Source organism: Bos javanicus, chromosome 11, assembly GCF_032452875.1.
Source record: "Bos javanicus breed banteng chromosome 11, ARS-OSU_banteng_1.0, whole genome shotgun sequence".
NCBI classification, from domain to species: Eukaryota; Metazoa; Chordata; class Mammalia; order Artiodactyla; family Bovidae; genus Bos; species Bos javanicus.
Genome location: NC_083878.1, coordinates 10,539,565 through 10,564,058, shown reverse-complemented (window position 1 = coordinate 10,564,058; position 24,494 = coordinate 10,539,565). Strand labels below are relative to the sequence as shown.

Sequence of the window (24,494 nt, the reverse complement as noted above, 5' to 3'; positions counted from 1 at the left end):
GCTCCTCTGTCCATGGGATTTTCCAGGCAAGAGTACTGGAGTGGGGTGCCATTGCCTTCTCTGCAACTAAAGCATGGCCTTGGGTAAATAGTTCTCTAGTGTGAGTTCTCAATGAGTCTAGTACTTGCCTATGTTGATAGAACTAGGAAAATTTAGAGTTGCAAAAACTTAAACAAGCTTCATGGAATATTTTCTTGATTGGAAATAAATTCTGGGATTCTATCCAGTAACTCAAATCTGTTTTAAAGTTGTATTTTTCTTGAACTGGCTATACCAAATATCTCTACCTAAAAGCAATGTCGCGTTTAGCACTGGTGTCAACCAGTGGCTTCCCTGGTGGCTTGTGGGTAAAGAATCCGCCTGCACCGCAAGAGATGTGGGTTCGATCCCTGCGTCAGGAAGATGCCCTGGAGAAGGAAATGGCAACCCACACTCCAGTATTCTTGCCTGGGAAGTCCCATGGACAGGGGAGCCTGGGAGGCTACAGTCCTTGGGATCACAAGAGTTGGACACAACTTAGCGACTAAACAACAGCAACAAACTAATGATAATGCTTCAATCATCGAACAATTTTGAAATCCTTGACATATACCTTGATATAATTACATCAGAAATCTTAAATCTTACGGTAAGACTTTAGATGTCTTTCCTGTTATAAAATGTGTCAAAAAGACTAAATAAAATGATTATATATATATATATTTCCACTCATTGTAAAAGAGTGGCAGCCAGATTTTTCAAATCCTTTTGTGATGGGATGCAACAACAGTATCAGAGCATTTGGAGCTATAATAAACCCCATAAAAACTTTGTCATGACAGCTAACGCCATAATGAACATTTCCCCCTAGATGGCACCTCACCCTGTTTACAGAGCCTGTTTTTCTCTTCTTTTTGCTGCACTGCCTGGCTTGTGAGATCAGCTCTCCAACCGGGGATCGAACCCAGGCCACAGCAATGAAAGTGCAAGTCCTAACCACTGGACTGCCAGGGAATTTTCTCATTCCGCCCCCCACAGGGCTGAAATTTTATTAAAATTTTTTTTATTGCACGATGTTTGCTTTACAATATTGTGCTGGCTTCTGCCATATATCAACATGAATCAGCCACAGATATACATACGTCCCCTCCGCCTTGAGCCTCCCTCCCATCTCCCACCCCATCCCACCCCTCTAGGCTGGCACACAGCACTGGGTTGAGCTCCCTGAGTCACACAGCAAATCCCCACTGGCTCTTTATTCCATACGTGGTGATGTATGTTTCCACGCGACCCTCTCCATTCACCCCACCCGCTCCCTCCCCCACACAGGCTCAGCAGTGCCATCTTTCTCGATTCCATGCACACGCGTCAATATACAACGTTTGTCTTTCTCTTTCTGACTTCACTCTGTATGATAGGCTCTAGGTTCATCCACCTTATTAAGACTGACAAATGCATTCCTTTTTTTTTTAAAGCTGAGTAATATATGTTGCGTATATGTACCACAAACAATAAATGCTGGAGAGGATGTGGAGAAAAGGGAATCCTCTTGCACTGTTGGTGGGAATATAAACTGATAACAACCACTATGGAGAACACTATGGAGATTCCTTAAAAAACTAGGAAAAGAACTACCATATGACCCAGCAATCCCACTACTGGGCATGGACCCTGAGGAAACCATAACTGAAAGAGAAGCGTGCGCCCCAGTGTTTGCTGCAGCAACACTGCAAGAGCGAGGACGTGGAAGCAGCCTGGATGTCCACTGACACATGAATGGATGCGGAAATTGTGGTGTATATATATACACGCACACACAATGGAGTGTCCCTCATTTTAAAAATATCTATTTGTTTATTTGTGCTGGGTCTTAGCTGCGGCATGTGTGGGATCTAGTTTCCTGACCAAGGATTGAATCTGGGCCCCCTGCACTGGGAGCCCCAGAGTCTTACCCATTGGACCACCAGGGAAGTCCCCTCATTTGTTTTTATAAGATGCATAAATTAATAAATACAGTACACAAGCTTTTTGTGTGGAAAATTGCAGCAGAAAGGAGTTTCCATTGCTGCTTACAATAGGAAACTGTATTTTACCAAAGAACGAGCAATGAGGCTACACATCGCTTAAAGTATGATCATCAGATGCTTGGGCAATAGCATATCTTATGCACAGAACTATTTTCATCCCAATTACTTTAAGTATATTCCCTGGGCATGCTGTTGATATTTATGTTAAGATAGACAAAATTAGTGCAAAAACAAAAATTTACTAAAATTAGGGCTTGCCTGGTGGCTCAGATGGTAAAGAATCCGCCTGCATGTGGGAGACTTGGGTTCGATCCCTGGGTTGGGAAGATCCCCTGGAGGAGGGCATGGCAGCCCACTCCAGTATTCTTGCCTGGAGAATCCAATGGGCAGAGAAGCCTGGCGGGCTATAGTCTGTGGGGTCACAAAGAGTCAGACACGACTGAGCGACTAAGCACAGCCCACAGCAAACATGAGTTCAAAACCCTAGAAGAGTGATACTCATAATGTGTCCATGAGATAACTGATAAAATGCAAATGGAACAAAAGGAGGGAAATAAGTGGGGTTTTCTAATTGCTTTATGTTCCATTCAAATACAAGAGCTTGTGAGAAATGACTAAATAAATAACTGAACACTCACCAGCTGGGGCACAGTAGTCACTCTCTCACAGGGAGGCAGACACTGCATCCGCAGTGTTCGTAGGAACTTTTGGCTCCTAAAGTGCCTGTTGGAGCTTTTTTAACACACACACTCAGCTGTTGGACAGTATTGGGATTGACAGGCACAATGGTTCTTTGGAAGCCTCTCCGTAAAAGCAAATATTCCCTGACCATTTAAAATATTCTTTTAAATTAACAAAACGTCCCTCTCTCCCCCATTGTATGTAATCTGTTTCCTGCAAAATGGAAACATCCCTTAAAAAAATTATTCAATACTGTTTGGTTGTGTTCAGCACCAATTGTCAAGCCAGAAATTTTTCCCATCATAAATCAATTAACATCATGGTTCATTAGTCTTTTTTTTTTTTTTTTTCACAAGCTCACCCCTGAATGAGCCATTCTGGGAGATATATGCTCCAAATATATTCCTCATCGTTATCACCTCTTCCAGCTGATCTAAAGGGACTATTTGAAGCTATAGTAGGAGGAAAAAGTCACTTATGTGCCCAAGACATGCAAGACAGAGGAGCAGAAAACAGGCCCCAAGAGCAGTGACAGAAGCCTCCCCTGTAAGTTTAAACTTCAGAAAACATGTGAACGAGGAGGCCAACAACCGCAAAATGGAAAAAGCCAACTTAAGAAGCTACTGATTTAAGCAAGGATGGAATTTGGCAAGGGTGGAAATGTCCTCCAGAAAGGTGAGGGTGGACCTGGGAGGGGTAAGAAAGAGCAATGAGGATGGCCTGGTGCTGACAGTAAAAGTGAAGTGGCTCAGTCGTGTCTGACTCTTGCGACCTCATGGATTGGGGCCTACCGGGCTCCTGTGTCCATGGAATTTTCCAGGCAAGAGTACTGGAGTGAGGTGCCATTGCCTTCTCTAGGGGATCTTCCTGACCTAGGGATTGAACCCAGGTCTCCCACACTGTAGGCAGACGCTTTACCATCTGAGTCACCAGAGAAGTCCAGGGAACAGAGATGAAAGGATACAATATTACAGAAAACAGTAGTGATGACGGGATATCTTTGGCCTATTAGGGGCCATGTGGAGAGCCTGTTCCGCGCTCTGAAGCATCAGGCCAGTGCCTTCGCAGATGGACAGGGCCCTCGCAGAGGGTGCGGAGCCTCACCTGCAGGATAGGAGCCAGGAAGACAGAGATCCCTGTCAGGATGAAGACGATGGTGCCAGTCACTCTCTGTTCCCTGGCAGAGAAGAGCACATGGTCAGGGTGGGCTGGGAGGCGCTCTGTGACATTCCAGCCTTCTGTGGGCACTTGAAGGCTGTGTCCAAGGCCCTGGGCTCTGCCTTGCTCTCCCATTCCAGAGAGTAAACCAGTGACCTGAGGACAAGCTGCCCGGCACATGGGTAGAGGGTGAATCTGACTGAGGTGAGGGCATTTGTAGGGTTCTTCAGGAGGCTGTTCAGGGGGTGCTTGAGCCAGATCGACTTGGCTTTAATCCTGGCTCTGCCACTTACGAGCCATGTGGCATCAGTCAAGGTCCTAAACGTCTTCAGCATCAGGAGAATGTACTTCATGGCGCCCACCTGAGGGGTTGCTGTGCGGATGAAGTGGGAGATGAAGTGCTCATTATCCCTGCCTATCAACTGTAATAGGACCTCACGTCTGTGGGACATGACTGATGAGGATGTAGGGGAAGGGGGCCAGGCTGCTGGCAGAGCAGGTACGGGGGCTGCAGGGCAGGTGTGTTTTCTGGAGTGCTCAGACACAGGCACAAGCCTGGAGGGAGCCTGGGGCTCTGTGGCAGACTGCTCAGGCCCAGACATCTGGGGCTTGGGGATCCAGGAGACGACGCTGCCCTGACCCCAGGAACCTCACTCGGGACCTGCTGGGTGGCCCAGGTATTCTCAAGCCATGGGCAGAAATTCTTAGGACAGCCATGTATGAGAACATCAGTGTCTGATGTGGGCTCACCCCAGAGCTCCTAAGGGGTGGAAGATGCACTTCCCTGCCTGAAACAGGTCAAGGACCTGACTTGGGCATGAGCGGAGGGGCAAGGGAAGGAACATAAGTGACAGGCCATGGGCCAGAGCCCAGGGGTAGAAGTGGTCCTGGAAAGGCTTTCTGGAGGAATGAGATTGAGCGAGACGTGAACCCTGATTTGGGGGGTTTGAGGGATGGCATGGCAGGGAATCTTAAAGAGGGGACAAAAATCAGGTCAGAAGATGCTCTGTGGGAACCCTTGAGTGGCCTATATAGGCAAGAAGGAGACTATGTGACGGGGCTGGTGTGCATGCTGGGAATCTGTTAAAAAGATGCTACAACAGCTGAAGTTCTGTCTTCCTCTTCCCTCCCTTCAGAGCTATCACTCCTATCCCTGTGGCTCTGGATTGTTAGAGAAGGGGCCCTATTCACCCAAATACCTCGATGGTAAAAAGCCCCTTCCCCACCCCCCAGACTGACCCCAACTCCGGCTCAGGTGGTCCCCAGGCCCTGACCTTCACCTACCTGACCCCCAGGAACTGGGGCTGCTCCCCAGGGGCGCTGGTCTCTGTCTCCATCTTGAGGCTGTCGATGTGGGCAATGGAGATGACCGTGGCAGCCACGTACCAGGGGAGCCCCATGAAGGAGCAGAGAGCCATGAGGGTGCCCACCCAGAACAGGTCCAGATGGTAGCCAGCCGCCTTCTGCAGAGGCAGTGGGAGGGAGGAAGCTGTCTAGGGAGCCTGCTCCCAGCCACCTGTTGGGTGGGGTGGGAGAGACAGAACTCTCCCAAAGCAGCCATTTTGCAGAAGAGGTTTTGAGGGCTCTCCTCAGCCTTCTGGATAGCACTCTGGAAGGACTGCCGCCCTAAGGTGGTCAGGCCTTACCACCCCCAGAGTTTGGTGAACCAGGGAACTGATGCAGGTCAGGGAGGAGAGGTGTTCAGGCTCGGAGAGGCCCTGGGTTTGGGTCCTTGGGAAGCAGGGCCTTCTACCCAGCAAAGCAATATCTCTACAATTCCCTAATGAGAAGCCCCAAATGGGGCATGTCTAGCCCAGGCCTAGAGTGGTCCAGATTGGGATGGGGGAGAGGATAGCTGGAGTCTCCTCAGACCCAGAGGCAGGGAGAGGAGCTGGAGGGGCCAGGAAGGCGAAGAATGCTCCTCTGTCTATGGTTCTGGATCAAAATCCCCTTGTTAGCATCTGTTCAGACTTCCGAGTTCAATGTCGGGAGACAGAGTTGGGAAAGTCACTTTGGGAGAAGCGATAAGCGCATGCCCAGGGGCCCAACCTGGGTTTGGTCCTGGCCCTTTTGGCTTTATCCACATCTGGAGGTCACATTCCCCCTGCCCCCCTCCCCCCATCCCCCCAGAACTCCAGTCTCCTGCCCTCATACTTGCTTCACAAATGGCCCAACATTTCGCAAGAAGCAACACCTCCCTCCTTCATCCCTTCTGACTCTATGGGAAGAGGCTGTGCCCCTGCCTCCTAGCACCAGGCTTACCCTCAGCTTGTTCTCCTTCCGGTTGACTATGACGGCAGTGATCTGCTGGTCCATGAAGATCAGGATGGTCACCAGCAGGGCGGGCAGGATGCTCGCTAGGTACACCCACCACGGGTTCTTCCCAAAGGGGGCCACGAACCAGCCTCGGTCAGGCCGTGTGGGCTGAACAGAGCAAAGGAGAGGGCCCTTTCCTCTCTCCCTTGTCCTGGAGCACTTGTTGTCTGGCCCACTGTCCCAGACCTCTGCTATTCCCACACCTGGAGTACTTTTCAAGTATATTCTTTCTCCTTAAAGCATTAGGCACCTGCAACTTTAAAGAGATCCAGGAGGCACAGGGGTCTTGGGAAGGATGTGGTGTCTACAGAACAAAGGAGATGATTTGTTGCAGCTGCCCTGGGCTTGTTTGGGAAACAGGGTGGTGGAGAGTCAGAGGAAGTTGGGAGAGAGTTTGTGGTCACTAATTGCAAAATATGCTAACAAGAAATGGGAATGAGGCCTAAAAGCAAGAAAAAAGAAAATGAGAGGCCCAGTGCCTGGCACTTTCTGCCTCTCCTCTGAGTCATCTGTCTGGGGAGTGTTATAGTGTTGTCTGTAAAACACCAGACATTAATTCAGACTTGCATATTGAGAATAAGGCATTATCTGTGCAGGAGCTGGGCTGAAGTTTATACTCTGCTTATTTAAGAGAAAGAAGTACTTTAAATTTCAAGGCCAACATGAGTTTTTAGGAGATGTTAAAGCTGAAATAATGTTGCAAAAGTCAAGCCCTCAAAAGTAGGGAGGGTCAGTTCTAGAACCTCTACCTCCCAGTTCAGTTTAGGTGGACGGTGCTCCTTGTGAGGGAGCAGGGCTCAAGCAGAGCTACAAGCAAATAGCACCAACTCTGGACTAATGGCTCAGTCAGTAAAGGATTCGCCTATAGCACAGGAGACCCAGGTTCAATCCCTGGGTTGTGAAGATCCCCTGGAGAAGGAAATGCCAACCCACTCCAGTATTCTTGCCTGGAAAATCCCATGGACAGAGGAGCCTGGTGGGCTGCAGTTCATGGGGTCACAAGAATTGGACACCACTTAGCAAGTAAACCACCACTACTAATGGGAAATTTATGAAACTTACGCAGGCCCTGGAAGCTCCTGGAGGACTTGTTAAAATGCAGAGTGCTGAACGCCACCCCCAGATTTCCAGAGCACACTCTGAGGATCATTGGTTTGTGTTTGTTTTGCTCACCTTGCAAGATCTCATTTCCCTGACCAGGAACTGATCCTGGGCCATGGTGTGACAGCCCAGCATCCCAACCACTAAGCTACCAGGGAACTCTCGAGGATCACTGTTTTAAAGGACCATTTTCAACAGATCCCAAGTGGCTCATCTTACAGACTACCATGAGTGAAGGAATTGTAGACCCATAAGTGGAAATCAAGGGGCCTCAGCTGGACTGGAGCGTGGATTCCAGCACCTTCCCTTTATCCTGTGGCTACACAGCAGAAATTCATCATGGATCTATCTGCAAGCCACCACCTCAAAGGACTGCCCCCAGGAGGCTATGTAGTGAAAGTGTGAAGCATATACAGAGAACCAATGTGGTCTCTTGGCTGAGTACATTAAAAACTTGATCAGCATAGAGGGGAGGAGATCTGCAGCTGGGGGGCAGGCAGAAAAAATGCCCAGAGCAGGGTTCCAGAGCAAACCTTAATTTCGCTGGGCACCAGCAGCTTGGGGGTTGCCAAGCCAAAACAGGCATCAATTCCACAGAAGAGCAGGATGGAGAAGATGATGGAAAAGTCAGCTATTAGGGCGCGAACCTGCAAAAGAGAGATGAGCACGTCAGAGAAGCTCCTGCCCACTCCGGGCAGATATCATCCTCTAGCAGTAAAGAGGAGAACTGCTGAGAGCCTGAGCTCCAGAGTCAGAACACCCATCTTCAGCTGTCTCAGAGAGGGCCAGTTGTTCTCTAAGCTGGATGAACTTGGTGACACTCCCACCCATTGCTTTTTTGTCTCCAACACCTGGTTTTCCAAAACCTTTGTGTTTTTACCAATCTGACAGCTGTGAAATGGCTATGCTCTTACTCTTCTCTGCAACACTGAATTTCAAGAGGCAACATGGTGGTTTGTAAGTAATTTGACAGCGGAAAAGGTGGTGGTTTTTTTAAAAGTCTTCATTGAGTTTGTTACAATACTGCTTCTATTTTATGTTTTGGTTTTTTGGCCACAAGGCATATGGGATCTTAGCTCCAACCAAGAATCGAACTTGCACCCCCTGCAGTGGAAGGCAAAGTCTTAACCACTGGTTCACCAGGGAAGTCCCAGGACTTTGATTTAATGCATTTGTGTTGCAAGTACACTACTTTTCACTCAAGTTGTATTTTGTAAAGGCCACATAAAAGACTCTTTAGGAAGAGTAAATAGGTAAAAAAAAAAAAAAAGAAGAAGAACCTAAGAATAAACCTAATAAAAAATGTGCAAGACCTCAAGATCAAAACTTATAAAACACTATGAAGAGGAAAAAACACCTTAATAAATGGCAAGGCATACCACATTCATGGGAGCTTCCCTGGTAGCTCAGCTGGTAAAGAATTGCCTGCAGTGCAGGAGACCTGGGTTCGACCCCTGGGTTGGGAAGATCCCCTGGAGGAGGGCATGGCAACCCACTTCAGTATTCTTGCCTGGAGACTCCCATGGGCATAGGAGCCTGGCAGACTATAGTCCATGGGGTCGCAAAGAGTCAGACACGATTGAGTGACTAAGCACAGCACAGCATACCATATTCATGGATCAGAAGACTCAGAATTTCTCCTCAAGTTGACATTTAGAGTCAACATAATTCTATCAAAATTCCAACAAGGTTTTATTTTGGTGAAATTTAAGATTCTACAATTTATGTGGAAATGCAAAAGGCCAAGGCATTATTGGAAAAAAAGGACAAGGAGGGAAAGTTTGGTCTGTAAGATATGCATATGTATTAATCAGTCTTATAAATGAAGACTGATATTGACATAAAATAAATCAGTGAAACAGAATAGAAAGCTTAGAAACAGATCCCATCACATATGAACATTTGATATATAGCCAGGGACACACTGCTTCCCTTGTGGTTCAGCTGGTAAAGAATCCTGTAATGCAGGAGACCTGGGTTCCATCCCTAGGTTGGGGAGATCCCCTGGAGAAGGGAAAGGCTACCCATTCCAGTATTCTGGCCTGGAGAATTCCATGGACTACCGTCCATGGGGTCGCAAAGAGCTGGACATGACTGAGAGACTTTCACTTTCAAGGGAAGCACTGCAGAGCAGTGGGGAAGGGATAGCCTCTTTAAAAAAAAAAAAAAAAAAGTGCTTGAGCGATTGGCTATCAAAATAAAACCACTCTCTCACGCTTAACATCAGAAGCAATCCCGGAAAATTACGGATTTAACATGAAAGGAAAAACAATGAAGCTTTTAGAAGATAACAGAATATTTCCTATCCAATATTTTCTTTGAGGAAAAGTTTGATATATTTGATTACAGTGAAGCTAAGAATCTCCATTAATCAAAATATACCATTAAGGGACTTCCCTGATGGTCCCGTGGTTGGGAGTCTGCCTGTCAATGCAGAGGACATGGGAAGATCCGACATGCCACCAGAGCAACTAAACCCATGCTCCGCGATAAGAGCAGCCACCGCAATGAGAAGCCTGTGCACCACAGCTAGGGAGTAGCCCCTGCTCACTGCAACTAGAGAAAGCCCCTGTGCAGCAATGAAGACCCAGCGCAGCCAAAAAAAGAAAGGAGATACCATTAGCAAAGTGGCAAGGCCAGGCGTAGAGCAGGAGAAGATATATGATCACAAACAAGTTTCTATCCAGACTGTATAACAAGTTGCAAATTGGAAAGAGAAAGACAATCCGGTTGAACATATGCAAGAAATTGAAACAGCCTCTTACAAGAAGAAAGTCAATGGTCTTACAGCCAATAAACACATGAAAAGATTTTCAACTTATTAGTCGCTGGGGAAATAAAATGAAGAAAACCACAATATGCTACTAGGCTAAAGAAAAAAGTCTGGTAATATCGAGTGTTGTCATGGAGATTTGACAACAAAGGAACCCAGTTCTCTCTGACTACAAAGTCTGTGCTCTTAACGAAAAAACCCTCAGTGAGCAAGAGCTGATGTGGACCCATCACCTGGACCAGAACCCTCTCAGGGATTCAGCAGAGGCTGCCACGTGAACTGTCTGACTAGAGGCCCCCTTCTAATTGCAGGGTGAAGTTACCTTCGTGGGGAAATAGCGGCTGAATTTGAACTTCTTCAGGGTCAGGGTCATGGAGTACGTCCCGAAGAAAAGGATGAAGGACATGAGGGCCAGGTCTGGGATGAACTGGCAGGAGTCCCCAAGTAGGCGCCCACCATAGTTCAAACACTCCTTTTTGCTCAGCAGGGACCAGTCCAGCGCTGTGAGGTTAAGGGGGTTGTACTTGGAGACCAAGACAGGAGAGAAAGAGTCAGGCCCTTCCTGGCAGGTCAGCTGTGTCCCCCCACCTGCAGCTTCCAGGCAGCCCACACAGCCCTCCCGTGCTGGGGGGGGGCCCAGCTCTCCTGCCCCATGATGGTGCCCAGCAACAGTTATGCTTTTGGGGACAGGCTATTTCAAGGAACGACAAGCAGGAAGCTCCCTGGGAAGGTCAGAAGCTGACACACGCTTCTTCATTGTGTTCTCGGAGGTACTGCTGTGTTAGGAGGAAAAGTGCAGGTCTGGCTCCCATCCCAGTCAGTCAACCGTGGGTCCTGTCCACACCACCCTCCTGGAGTGTCTCACATGTATCCTCCCTTTCCTTCCTCTTCGAACGCCCTTTCACATACTGGGGCTCACACCCCACCCTTGTCAGACCTCTGCGAGGCTAGTCACTTCAGTCACTGGACCTTTGGTGTCCCAGATGCTTAAAATCCAGGGCACACAAAACAATTACATATGTGTATATAATATACATTCCTATACATATTCATATATATGTGTTCCTAAGTATGTACGTGTACATACATTCATATACATGTCTCTAAGTATAATAAAAGGAGAGTAATTTATTTAAAAATTTATATTTTGAAAAGTTAATGTGCAAATATTCAAGAACCCACATAATGAACGACACAGATGCTTGCCACTAGCCATTATGTATGCTTGTATTAAGAGACGTGTGGTAGTTTGATATAACGAAGGTCCCCAATGAATCAGGCCACCCTATGTTCACAAGCCTTTGCAATGTGATACCCACAGTTCTCTGACAGACAAAAGCCCTTAAATGTCTGAAATAAGAGGAAAGGACTTACCAGAGAAGTGTTGGTATTTGGTGGCAGCGTGGCTGAAGCATTGAACAGGGTTGTATTCGCTGCGGATGAGCAAAGGGCATGGGGAAGGGTCATCAACTGCGGGGTGGGGAGCTTGCACCCCACCCCGGGCCCCGCCCTTTCATATTTCCTTCCGGTTCCTTAGGGCTAAAGACTGGTTTTCACTGTGAGGGTAGCTGCCCCGCTTCACTCTTCTCACTTTGCCTGGTGAGGGACCCTAGGCCACAGTTCTGATAGACTAGCTGCATCAGGATAGGACAGATCCTGTCTGATCTCAAAGGGCTGGCTTTAAAAACTGCTGCCAAGACAAAACTCTAACACAAGTGGGTAAATAATGTGCCTTATGAAACCCTACCACTCACCTGACCAATGTCTCTGCTCTTAGACTGTAAAAAACATTTTCAAAGAACTTACCCTTTGCCATGCGTTATGCCAAATGCTTAAACACATCATTTGCTAAGTTCCTAAATCCCCAAGAAATCTCCCCATTTTAAGGATGAGGTAACTGAGGCCCAGAGAGGCGAAGTAACCTGCCCTTTGCCCAAGGTCACACAACTCCTACTTGAGGGAGCCACTATCTATCCCAGACAGGCTGGCTGGAGCCAACACACCTCCCAGCTCTAAACAGCGAGCTTCCTTTCCTGCTCTGCTCCCTTTCAAATTACACTTCCCTTCTCTTCTGTGCTCTCCATATGTGTTTTGTTTTGGTTTTTTAGGTCAGCTGGGCCTGCAAGAACTTGTTCGATATCTTTCCTAATCTTCCCCTTAAGTGCTTGCTGAGGAAAATTAAAGCTGGGTCCAGGACCTGAAGGAGAATCTGGTCCCCAGAGGTGCTTCTCTCAGCCTTCACTCTGGATCCCTTGTCCACGCTCCCATGCCCCAGCCTCAGTGTCCCTGAGTGAGTGGAGCAGAGGAGGGTTCCTTTCAGGGGCCAGGAGATGAGTTGAGAGGAACTATAACCCCTGTCCCTGGGGGATGCAGCCATTTATTAAAAGGCAGCTTCAGAGGGCTGCTTGTTGCCATCTCTCTTGCTCCTGCACTGCACCAGTGAAGGAGCAGGGCCGGAGCCTCCTTGCCTTCCAAATGAAGGCTGACTCAGCTCTTCCTCTGTGGCTGACTTGAGCAGGAAGGAAGGAGGCCCAGCCAGCTGGCTGGCAATGACCTGAAATCCATCATATGCCCCATTTGGCTCCTTCTAGCTCTGGTTAGGAACCCAGAGGGAAGAAGAGGCTATTCTTGAAGCATCCTGCAACCTCCAATAAACTGTCATGGGGTGGATGTGATCAAGGACCCTTTAATGCGGCCCATACTTGGGCATTTGGGGCTGGGAGTGGCTAAGGAATTCAGTCTTGACCCATAGCAGAATATTCTGAGACGTTCTACAAACCCAGAGGTTTGTTACAATTATTCTGAAGAGAAATCGAGGACAGCTGCTGCCTTTTCTCACACAACCGACCAAAAGAACATGATGCACAGTTAACAGCGGAGCAGAGAAGGCAGGCAGCACGGCTGACTCAGGGCTACACGCACAGATGCCACAGGACTCCCAGCTACCACCTGAGCTGGGGAGCGCAGCGCCGTTCAGTTGCCCAAGTTGTCAGACCAGATTTTCCTTTGATGTCTTCTGCTTAGGCTTTATCGTTCTTTGATATTGAGAACAATGTAAGGTTTATTTGAAAGCCACTTGGAGATGAAGGAAGAACTATAACATGGATAATCCCAGAAAAGGTCCAACTATCAACTAGTTTTAAATTCTAGTGTTTACAAAGTGGTACTCACTTGGGATTGAAAGCAGCCAAGTCAGTGTATGCAGCATCCATAAATAGAATACAAATCAGTTACAATGGAAACAAGATTCAATTAAAAAGAGTGCCCCCAAACAAGCTCTTCCAATAGAGTGAGAGTGCCATGGTCAAACTGGGTTTTGCAGTAACACTAGGATTATGGAACTGTTGGAAAATGAGTGGCCCGTGGACTGGGAAAGAAACCATCCTAGTTAGCTCCCTCACTCCAGCCTGCTAAACATCTAGAATCTTCCCTTTCATATTCTCCTAATCAAAACTAGCTCGTCCTGTTTCCTGTTCCTTTCCTTTTCATGAGGAAATTGAAAACCTCATCTCACTAGAGCTAGTTGCTAATAATGATTTGGTTTAATAGAGCTGTGGTTCTCAAACTTAAGCATGAGACTCACCCAGAAGGCTTGTTAATATACAACTGGCTCTACCTACCCCCAGTTTCTGATTCAGCAGGTCTGGGGTGGTGCCTGAGAATCTGCATTCCTAACAAGTTCCCAGATAGTATTGATGATGCTTCTAGGGACCAACTTTGAGAACCAAGGCAATAGCATGACCCAAAAAAATGCAGTGACATTAGGGACCTGGGCCAGGCCAGGCCAGATGCTATTTGGAGTTAGGTGGATTCGATAATGGTTCTCAAGTCCTACTTTATATGTCCTTTCAGGCTTACATCCCCTGTTCCTGCTGCTGCTAAGTCGCTTCAGTCCTGTCCGACTCTGTGCGACCCCATAGACGGCAGCCCACCAGGCTCCCCTGTCCCTGGGATTCTCCAGGCAAGAACACTGGAGTGGGTCCCCTGTTCCTAGGGAACCCCTATATTTGGTTTCTCCTGTGGATAGATGGTTCCCAGAATGTTCATATGACCTCAGAATTTGGACTATTTCTGAAAGAAATCAATCATGTGTAGTACTAAAAGCCATGTTTGTGGGAACGTGTGTTTAATGCAATGGATCTGTAGTTCAAAGGGTGTGAGCAGAAAATGAAAGCACCCCAGTGGGGCTTGGCCCACAGAGGCAGGATTTACTCTAGGGTATGAGGACAAGAGCCAGCAGGTAGGATCTCCTCAGTCTCCTGGGCAAGCAACATGCCCTGGATCAGGATGAAGGACAGCTTTACCTACTGCTGGATTTTAATGAAATACCTCAAAATTAATGATAGAGAAAAAAAAGAAAAAATTAGGTCTAGACATCTTTACAAATTCAGTGCAGTGATAGAGGGTGAGAGTGTACAACCAAAACCACATTCTCTGAGCTCAGAAAACTTTATAAGGCCTAGCCAAAAGTAGAGTGCATGGTAATTGTGCAACAAATATTTTGGCTGACTTATGATCAATTATTTTTAATCAATCATATGTATTAAGGTGCTGAACAACACAGTGTCTACTTATGTGCAATTCCCACCCAATCTGAGTATAGATATGAAAACGTCACAAGCATCCCATGAGACCAGCAGCACTGATACCCGTCTTTTACAGCTAAGAAACTGGTGTGACCTTGGGTGTCTCTGGACCTCAGTTTGCTCTGTGAGTCCAGCCTGGTGGTGCTAGGAGATACGTGGATGTCCCTCTAGGCTCTGCTCTATAGCATCCTGGGCACTCTGGGTGCATCCTTCTGAGGGCTCCTAGGGGCGTGATTATGACTATGAAGGAGGCCAGTGGTTCATGGATGGAAAGTCCTAACATTACAGATGATGCTTTTTTGGTCAGAAGGACCTTCACAGGAGTGGCACTGAGTATTATCGGACTGACGTTGGTTGATTTAGCCTCCCACCCAGAGCGGGGGTCCTTTCTAAGATACCTTTGGCAGATGGATATCCAGGTAGTGTCCAAGCAGTTTGCTACCACCGAGGGGACCCGTACCTCTCAGGGGGGTGGCTCCCACCACTGTAAGTTATACCTTGAATTCAGCCAGCATTTGGCTTCCTGGAGCTTTCGTTCCTCAGCCTTCCTTCTGCATCTTATAGTTACGCAGGGTGAATCTGGCCCCTCTGTGACATGACAGTCCTTCTCTCATACCACTCTAAGATCTGGTTAACCCCAGGTTCTCCAATCATTCTTTAGTGACATGGTTACCAGGCTCTCCTCACCCTGACTGGCCCTCTACCCTGGACATGTCACCATCTGCAGGGATGTTCACCCTTCGGCTGTAAACACTGGCAGAGATGTGTCAGGGAGAGCTCACGGCGTCATGAACTCATGTAACTTGGAGGGACTTGAGGTCCCATCAAGTCTACCTCTGGCCTGACGCAGGAACCCCTGAGCAGCACTCCTGACAGATGTAGTGTGCACATCACCCCACGCTGAGGCCAGGCATGCCTTCTTCGTCTCCCGGGGTATCACCGTCACTGCTCCCTCCTAATTATAACCCTGGGCTCTGGAATTTTGACCCTCATTAGAGCTCTTGTCCCCTTGGATTCCTTCCAAAAACTGGTTTAAGCCCCTGTACTTGCTCCCTTGGGACAGAAAGCCCTTGGCTGAACTGCCCCTCCCAAGCTGCCTCACTCTCCTGCATTTGAGTAGAGAAATGGGGCAGAAGGGGTCTGGATGTTGTGGGGGGAGTGGGTGGGGGGAGTGGGTGGTGGGTGAGGGCCCAGGGCACCTCTGGGGTTACCGGTCACCTGTGTCAGGGGCGACGCATTCGCATTTGTAGGTGGTGATGGAGTCAGGCTTAAAGTTCATGTTGATGGGGTAGTACTTGAAGGTACCAATCATCTTCTTGATGGCATCATAGATGAAGATGAAGCTGATGAGGGTGGAGAAACCCTCCTCAGTGAAGCGGGTGATATACTTGATGACAAAGCTGGCATCTGTGGCCACCAGGATAAGGCACTGGACGGCCGAGTGCAGGCCAATCCAGAGGCGGAACTCCATGTAGTCCAGGCCATTGCCTCTGGAAGGCAGAGGGAAGCAAAGACCTCCAGCCCAGGCTCTTGGCTGTGCTCAGCTCCCCAGACCCACCCTGGGGGGCTCATCTGCTCCTCCTGTGGCACAGATACCCCCCTAGGAACTACAAGAGGACTGGGACTGTGGGCAGGTCCTGGGTGGGGTTGTCTGGTCTGTGAGAATTCTGGGGCAAGGATCTCATGGGGTGGCAAAAAGGTGCTCACACACTTCCGTTCTGAAACATTTGGTAACAAACAGCCAGAGTGAATGAAAACAGGGAATTTCAGAATGACCAAGCTGGAGCAGAAATGGGCTTACAAATGGGCTCAGGTTGTAGATGCAGCAACTGAACCCAGAGCTGCCTGAGTCAGGGTATAGCCTTCCAACCTCCAGCCTGAAACATTTTATACACTGTATTGGCTTTCAAGTCATAATTGCTCACTCTGCTAGTGGTGTGAATGCTCTCTTCTTGTCTTGCCTGGATTTCTCCCTATGCGCTTTGCTAATATGCACTAAAATGGCTTTAAGGCAGGTAGCAGAGGGGAGTCAGGATGGACCGCCTCACAGTGCCTCCTACAGGTAACAGTTTTGGTACCTTCTCACTCCGTCAACCCCCCCACCCCCTGGATTATAACCACGGGGAGAGACGGGGTGAGAGCCCTGGGCTGGAGGTCTTCGCTTCCCTCTGCCTTCCAGAGGCAATGGGGCTCGGGGCTCCCCCCTACCCTAACCCCCGCATAACTGCTGCAAGTGAGGAGCAATCGGCAGGAGGCGGGGAGGCGGGAAGGGCACCTACTTGCTGAAGTCGAAGAGGAGCTTCTCAAAGATGAGGATGGGTCCCGTGCTGCTGAGTATGATGAGAGGCTGTCCCGAGAAGAGGCAGAACAAGGAGCCAGCCATGGCAGTGCCCAGGAAACTCTCCATCACTCCCTGGGGGCACGAGGACTGTGAGGCTCAATAGAAGCATGAGAAGGGGCCTCTCCAACAAGCTAGAACCCAGTTATCTTGGCAAGAGCTCAGGCCACAGCACTTGTCCTTTGTCCTAGGTCCTCTCCTCCTCAAATTCTGCTCCCCATCTCCGACTCCGCAACCTCCCACAGTTGCCAGCGTCACTCTCCCTAATTCTAGGCCCATATGACTTCCTTTTGGCACTCTAGGGCCTCAAATGGAGAAGGAAATGGCAACCCACTCCAGTATTCTTGCCTGGAGAATCCCAGGGACAGAGGAGCCAGATGGGCTGCCGTCTATGGGGTCATATAGAGTCGAACTTGACTGAAGCGACTTAGCAGCAGCAGCAGCAGGGCCTCAAAAACAGGGCTGCCAATGGTTGTGCTTGTACCCCATGCCCGTTTTACTTCCAGAGGACACCCCACTCATCTACCCAGTCATTTTTTCATTCAAAGATCTAGTAGGTGCTTTTAGAGATCAGATCATTCATTCATTCAAAATCCATTAAGGGCCAACTATGCATCAGGCATTGTGCTAGGTATTGAGGACCCATTAGCAAACAAGTAAATACATCTTCATTCTAGTGGGAGATACAGACAAGTAACTAGGCAATTTCCATATAGAAGTTTCTCAACTTCAGCACTACTTACATTTCAGGCTAGATCATTCTTTGTTGTGGGAGGGGCTGCCCTGTGCATTATAGGATGTTCATTAGCATCACAGTAGCACCTCACCTCCCAGTTATAATACCTCAAATTGTCTCTAGATGTTACCCAATGTCTCCTAGGGGTCAAAATCATCTCTTATTAAGAACCACTGCCAAGGAATGTGATAAGCTGGGATAAGATAAGGGTGTCACAGGAGCACACAGTAGGAGTGAAGGGTGGTCAGGAAAGCCTCCCAAGAGGTAGATAGACTGAAGCTGAGACCCCAAAATTGAGCCGAGAATAGACCAGCAGCATAGGGTAAGTGGAGTGATGAGAAAGAGTGTGGTCTGGGAAAAGGGAACAGAGTGTACAGAGGCTGGAGCTGAATGGGAGCCTGGCTTTGAAAAACTGAAAGATGATCGGGATTGATGGAAAACAATGCAGATGAGTGAGGACAGAAATCTGAGAAGGGGAATAACTGGGAGATGGGCTTTGGAAAGAATGATGCTAAAGCTGAAACTCCAGTACTTTGGCCACCTCATGTGAAGAGTTGACTCATTGGAAAAGTCTCTGATTCTGGGAGGGATTGGGGGCAGGAGGAGAAGGGGACGACAGAGGATGAGATGGCTGGATGGCATCCCTGACTCGATGGACGTGAGTCTGAGTGAACTCCGGGAGTTGGTGATGGACAGGGAGGCCTGGCGTGCTGCGATTCATGGGGTCACAAAGAGTCGGACACGACTGAGCGACTGATCTGATCTGGGGCTTGAGAGGCAAGCAGGACCACGTCATGAGGCCTACTGGGGAACCCCGGATTCATGAGTCAAGGATGATGTGTGAATATCTGGGTCAACCATGGTCTTGCTCGTTGGCTGGGGTAGCATCAGGTCTGGAGGGAAGACAATAGATGCAATGTTGGCCCTGTGAGTTGGGGAATCCCAAGGGGCAGCGATATGGACATGCCCAGGAGGCAGTTGGATATTGAACCTGCTTCTCAGGAGAGTGGTGTGGGCTGGAGATCCGCACTCATTTCAGTTTATCTAGGAAAATGGGTCTTCACCTTGGTGCTCTGAGCTTTCCAGTGGTGCTATCCTGAAGGCCCCCATTAAGAAGGCCTTTGTCTGGGTCTCAGGCTAGTGTCGCTGTTGAACTGTTTTCCCCAGGGAGACCTTATTGTCATGATAGACATTTCTAAAAATATCTTAACTGCAAGCTAAGAATTTAAGGTTAGGTTTTTTAAAAAGTACAGGAAGAAGGTCACAATTAGCAACTCAATTAATTGTGATGATTAAATCCATTCAAGCACCGGTAGGAAAAATATCAAATACCAAAGCAGATGATTTCCCCTTAAACATTTGATCTATTTATATCATCTTTAAATTTGGTCTTTAGTAATATGATTTAGCTTTAGATTTTTGAATTATGTCAGCTTGCTATTATTATTTTTTTTTTGAAGTGTAAAGGATTGCAAAAAGTGATGAACTGACCCTGAATGGTAGATGGAATCCTTACCTTGGTTCTGGGATTATGGCTTGTAGCTCCTTACCACCACCTTGTGGCAACGGATTTTTCTGAGATTTGCACTCACGTCTCCAATTTACACACACCTGATAATTGTCAGTGGCATCTCCCAGAAGCCCACCAAAGGTGATCGCGTTGGTGATGCAGCCGAGGTAGATGAACAGGATGGCAGAGACGGACTGAATGTGGAAGCCGTCGTAGAAGTCACTGGGGAACCACGGCAGCTTCCTCTTGACATCAAGACACAGGCCACCGAAGAACCTGCTCAAGACAGGCCCAGGGATTGCTTTCTCACCACAAACACCAGTGTAGGGGCAGAGCTATTCCCAGGAGCCTGCAGGGCTTGTGGCAAGGAAGGGAACTTGACTAGGGATGGATGGAGGAAGGGATCTTTTCACTAGAACATTTCACATCAGGGAAGAATTCTCTCCTTAGACCCACTATCTCCACTGGGAAGGGTGGTCACAGACAGCCCGAGCGGGAGAAGGAAGGCCTTATGGGATCATGTCTTGGGGGCAGACCTAACATTCTACAGGGAATGAAAATCCTGGGGTCCAGTGATGGCTATCTTCCTCGTGTCCCTGATTATCTGCAGGATTTCGGTGCTTGGTAAACGTGTGTCCAGCGTTAGGAGATGGAGAGATCCTGGTTTATAGCAGATTCATCAAGGGCAGATCCTGAACCTTACAACTGTTTTATTTACTTCGTGGAACAAACAAGTGGGAAATTTAAGGTTTGGGGAGAGTGTTTACTGGGGATGCTATTCTCCAAAGCTCTGAACACAGTGAGCAGGGTTTAGCATACAGCAGGGTTTAGCATACAGTAGAACCACTGGATAATCCTTAATCCTTTGTTAATGGCGGGGGGGGGGGCAGTACTGTGCATCAGAGGACATTGAGCAGCATCCTTGGTCTCTATCTGCTGGATAACAGTATCTCCCCTTCAATTGGGACAAACAAAAAATGTCTCTGAAAATTGCCAAATGTCCCCTGGGTAAGGATCAGGGTAGGGAATGGGTAAACCTGGGAAACACTGGCTGGCAGACAGCCAAAGGCATATAAAGCATGACTCCCTTCTCAAAGTCATAGCTTTGCAGGACTGATTCTGTCCTTTCCTAAATTCAGATCAACCGAAGTTATTCTAAAAGCTTGCAAAGAAACCCAAACAAGCCAGGAAAATCTATTGTTTTCTTTTAAAACAAGTTTTTTGACTAGGTAACAAGGTTAAAAAATGCAAAAGGTACTGTTATGGACTGAATTGTGTCCCCCAAAAAGATGTATCAAAATTCTAACCTGTAGATGTGACCTCATTTGGAAGCAGAGTCTTTGCACATGAAATCAAGTTAAGATGAAGTCATTAGGCAGACCCTAATCCAATATGATTGGTATCTTCACAAGAAAAGGAAAATGCCATATGAAGACAGAAACACAGGCAGAGCATCATGCAAGGACACAGGCAGGATGCATAGCAAGCAGCAGCAATGACCGCTGGCCGCCGCCAGAAGCTAGCGACAGTCAGGGAAGGAGTCCGCCCAGAATCTCAGAGGCAGCCTGGCCCTGCTGGCACCTTGATTTGGAACTTCTAGACTCTAGAACTTCGAGAGAATCAATTTCTATTGTTTAAGCCACCTAGTCTGTGATATGTGTTTCCGCAGCCCTATAAAATGAATACAGTTAACAGAGGGTGTGCTAAGAACAGTCTGGGTTCCTTCACTTTATGCGCACTTCCCCTTTTCCTGTCTTGTCCCGGAGGAGCTTTGCAGGCGGGGGAGGAAAAGCGTGCAGCGCTCAGATACCCCAAGGCCTGGAGTGGGTGCTGGAGACTGAGGAGGAGAAGATTCCTAAAAGGAGCAGAGAAATCTAGGACAGCTGGAGTGGCCGGCAGGCCTGGAGTGGGCACCTTCCTGTCCAGATCAGCTCTTCCCCGATTTCATGCGCTGTTGGCATCTCTCCATCAGCCGCGCCGCTCCCTCCGCCGGCCCCGCCGCCGCCTCCGCCGCCTGCAGCGCCGCCTCCAGCAGCCCCGCCGCCGCCTCCCGCCACGGAGCCGTTCATCTGGCCTAATTCAGTCAGGGAGAACACAGACTTCCTGGAAGGAGAAGGGGGACAGGGGGCAGTAGGGCTCCCAGTCCTGCGAAGAGCTCAGCACCCCCAGGACTGGCCTCATCAGGCTTAACCTCTTCAGCTACAATCATCAAATATCTTCAAATACGGAGAAAAATACATAAAAGGATCCAGCAATATCCCCTCACAGGTCACCCGGGTTTTATAGATGCACACATTCAGCATATTTGCTTCTGATTTTTTTTTTTTTTTAGAGAAATAAAAAAAAGCATAAACCCATGTATGTTGACGTCTTTTTTTCAAACCCAAATAAGAAAGGAACAGACTGAAAGCTCCCTCTGGACCACTTCCCCGCTTGCCACCGCTCATTCACACACACCTCTTGTCAGCAGAAGGCACCTTCTTGGGTGGCTCAATTCGGATATTCGGGTCCCATTCTCCCGGGGGAAGCACGATGACCTCGTCCAGAAACTCATCGATCCCTGCGATCAGATCCTCTCGATTCCGGGCCTTGTAGGCCACATCGCTGAAGAGCTGGCAGGGAGAGAGGTGTAGGAAGAGAGAGGGCTGCTGCCTTGCTGCCGTCCCCATCTCATCCACCTCCTTGGGGCACACTGCATATACTTTCAAAGAAAGGTGCCTTCTGGGCCTGAAAACCAGGTCTCTGTATTCCAGTCATCTGACCTGGGTTGAGTTACCTTCCTGCTCTGTTTCCCACAGAGCAAGCTCATCAGAAAACCTGTGGAGCCCAATCAAAGGAGCTCAGGCATTTCGACTGCTTTACGTCCCAGCCCTTCATCTCTGGAGGGTCAGGCTGCATCATTCCACACTGTCCCAGCATGTTCTTCCTGACTTTACAGATCTGATTTGGTTGTGCTCGTTTCTAAACTCCCCTAGTCTCCCCATCACAGATGGTCAACTCTCAACTCTGCCAACAGGCTCTGGCTCCTCTCTTTGGTGTCGCCTTCTGCTCTTGAAACTCTTCCACTGAGCCTATATCAAACCACTCCCATCCAGCTCTCCATCTCTGAGCTGTGGCCCTGGTTCCCTTTGCCTGGAATGCCTGCCTCCTAAGCTTGTGCTCATCCTTAACTGTGAAGCTCCATCGTGTGTGAAGGGCCCCCCGACTGCCTGGGCAGTTGGCATGTGGTTCACTCTCGGGTTGTCAGGCTGTGTCTCCCACTTGATTGGTGCTCCTAAAGGGCAGTAACTATTCCCTCGTTGTCATAATCCTCACACCTGTACAGGGCCTGGCATACAGGAGATGCTCAAATGTGACTGTTGAATAAGTGAATGAATGAAGGCGCAATGTTTGATGCAGGAGCCTTGACATTCAGGAGTACCTGCTTCTCGTGGCACTTACGTCATCCACCATGAGGGTTGCAATGGCACGGCCAATTTCATTGTAGGATTTTGCTCTCCCAGAAGGTCCCAGCAGTATGAACAGAAATCTGCAAAGAAGATGGAGGAGGAGGAGAAAAGCGAGAAGGAAAAATAAAACCAGATGGAGAGAAGGATTTTCTGGTCCGAAATAGTATCCATTCTCAACTTTTTAACTGACCATAAACATCTCCCATATTTGCTCCCATGAATCCCATATTTGCTTTGGAGATACATTCTTCTTCACTTCTGCCTAGGCACCCTCACCATGCCCTGGGGTCCCAGAACTCACCCAACAACCCCCTTCCCACCTGTTGGCTACTTCTTGTTTATGATTATTTTAAATAAACTCTATGTACCTCTTCCCCAGTCAGATCTCCCTCCCCAGCCAGTTCCCTAGTTTTCCTTCTTTATTTTAGGGGTGTCTCCAGCAGCACTGCTGGCTGACTGCATGGACAGCCGGCCACCCGAGGATGGGTGTGGTGGGCGGATGTCAACAACTCTCACCTGGTGGGCACAGGCACCTCGGTCACCCCTCCCAGCATAGCTGACTGGATGAGACGTACGAAAGCGATGAACGGCTGGTCCAGGAAGTCCACCTCGCCCACAAGCACGTTGGAGGCTTCTGAGTCCTTGGGGATCTTCTTCATGAATTTGTTTTTCCGCTGGTCAGTGAGGGGGACATGAGATACTCATGGGTACTCATATGCAGTGGTTTTGGCTCTTACTCAGCTCATTCAGATTACTCTGGAGGCCTAACCTTACAAAATTCTCCCAGCGTTTCTCTAGAGACTGAAGGAAATAGCCCAACACTCTCCTGCAGCCTGCAGATGAGGAGACTCAAAGTTGGTTAACCCCAGGGACCAACTAATCCTTTCATAGATGGGAAGGAGCAGGCAATGACTTGACGCCCCCAGGACATTCCTTGTTCTACTGAAGTATGAGCTGAGGGGTCAGAGAAGAGAGCCAGGCTTGCTGGACAGCGAGTCTCATCCCCCAGCTGCAGCTCAAGCTGATGGGGGTCTTGGCTCATACACTCCATTGCCCAGCCCTCCGTCTTTGCCTTCACCCTAGTGGCTATGGGAGGAACAAGACCATCCTGATGGGCAGAGTGGACGGACTTTGTTTTCTCTCTGCCACCAGCATTCTGGCTGATGGGAATCCCTGTACCTGTGGATCCAAGTCTATGGGAGACTTCGGTGCCCCAAGTCACCCCCAGGGAACCTCCAAGGAAACTCATAGCTTCTGAGCCTTTCCAGCTGAGACTATTGAAGTGCCCTCCAGCCAGTCCCTCTGGCTGGTGTTTGTTCAGGGCAGAAAGGTCAAATAGGCAGAGTGAATGGGGTCTGATGTGAAAGGTGCTGGAGACAACCCCCTGCCCATTCTCCGTGGTTATGACTTGCATTCTATGAATAAGACACTGATTCCTCCTGAGTCCTCTCAGACAAAGAAAATGCCCAGGGGTGGTCACATACATGCTCTTGTTCATCTTGAACATCTTAGGGTGCATTAGTTCTTCAGATCACTTTCCCTCTAGGTAGCAAGGGGTGGGCGAGGGACAAAGACAGTTTCAGAGAAAGAGGTGGGGAGGGGCGTTTGGGTAGCACAGGGCTCGTGGGAGGCCACAGTAGCTGACAAAGGAAGAAAGGGCCCAGGAGGATCAGGCTGGTGCTTCAGAGAGATCCTTGGGTGCCTCAGTTTTGCTACCCACTCCCCACCTGATGGGAGTCTCTCCTGTGAGCACAGAAGCTTAGTGAAGATAAGTTCCTCTGTCCCTGAAGAGGGGTCAGCTGTAGGCATGGGCATGGCCAACAGGTCTTGCCCCTTTGGG

The 24,494-nt window shown here is 48.7% G+C and overlaps 1 protein-coding gene across 3 annotated transcripts in view; it reads right to left on the bottom strand.

Moving 5' to 3' along the window:
* Positions 1-24,494, bottom strand: part of SLC4A5 (solute carrier family 4 member 5) — a 138,809-nt gene that overhangs the window by 14,460 nt on the left and 99,855 nt on the right. For all 3 annotated transcript variants that reach the window (XM_061431876.1, XM_061431877.1, XM_061431878.1), the window contains 13 exons: positions 23,171-23,328; positions 22,647-22,734; positions 21,663-21,817; positions 21,120-21,308; positions 19,307-19,481; positions 16,901-17,034; positions 15,840-16,111; positions 11,410-11,468; positions 10,358-10,558; positions 7,796-7,909; positions 6,108-6,269; positions 5,130-5,308; positions 3,792-3,864 (listed from right to left, as the gene is read on the bottom strand). In XM_061431876.1, the coding sequence (XP_061287860.1) occupies positions 3,792-3,864; positions 5,130-5,308; positions 6,108-6,269; positions 7,796-7,909; positions 10,358-10,558; positions 11,410-11,468; positions 15,840-16,111; positions 16,901-17,034; positions 19,307-19,481; positions 21,120-21,308; positions 21,663-21,817; positions 22,647-22,734; positions 23,171-23,328 (1,959 nt within the window). The remainder of the gene's footprint in view (positions 1-3,791; positions 3,865-5,129; positions 5,309-6,107; positions 6,270-7,795; positions 7,910-10,357; positions 10,559-11,409; positions 11,469-15,839; positions 16,112-16,900; positions 17,035-19,306; positions 19,482-21,119; positions 21,309-21,662; positions 21,818-22,646; positions 22,735-23,170; positions 23,329-24,494) is intronic.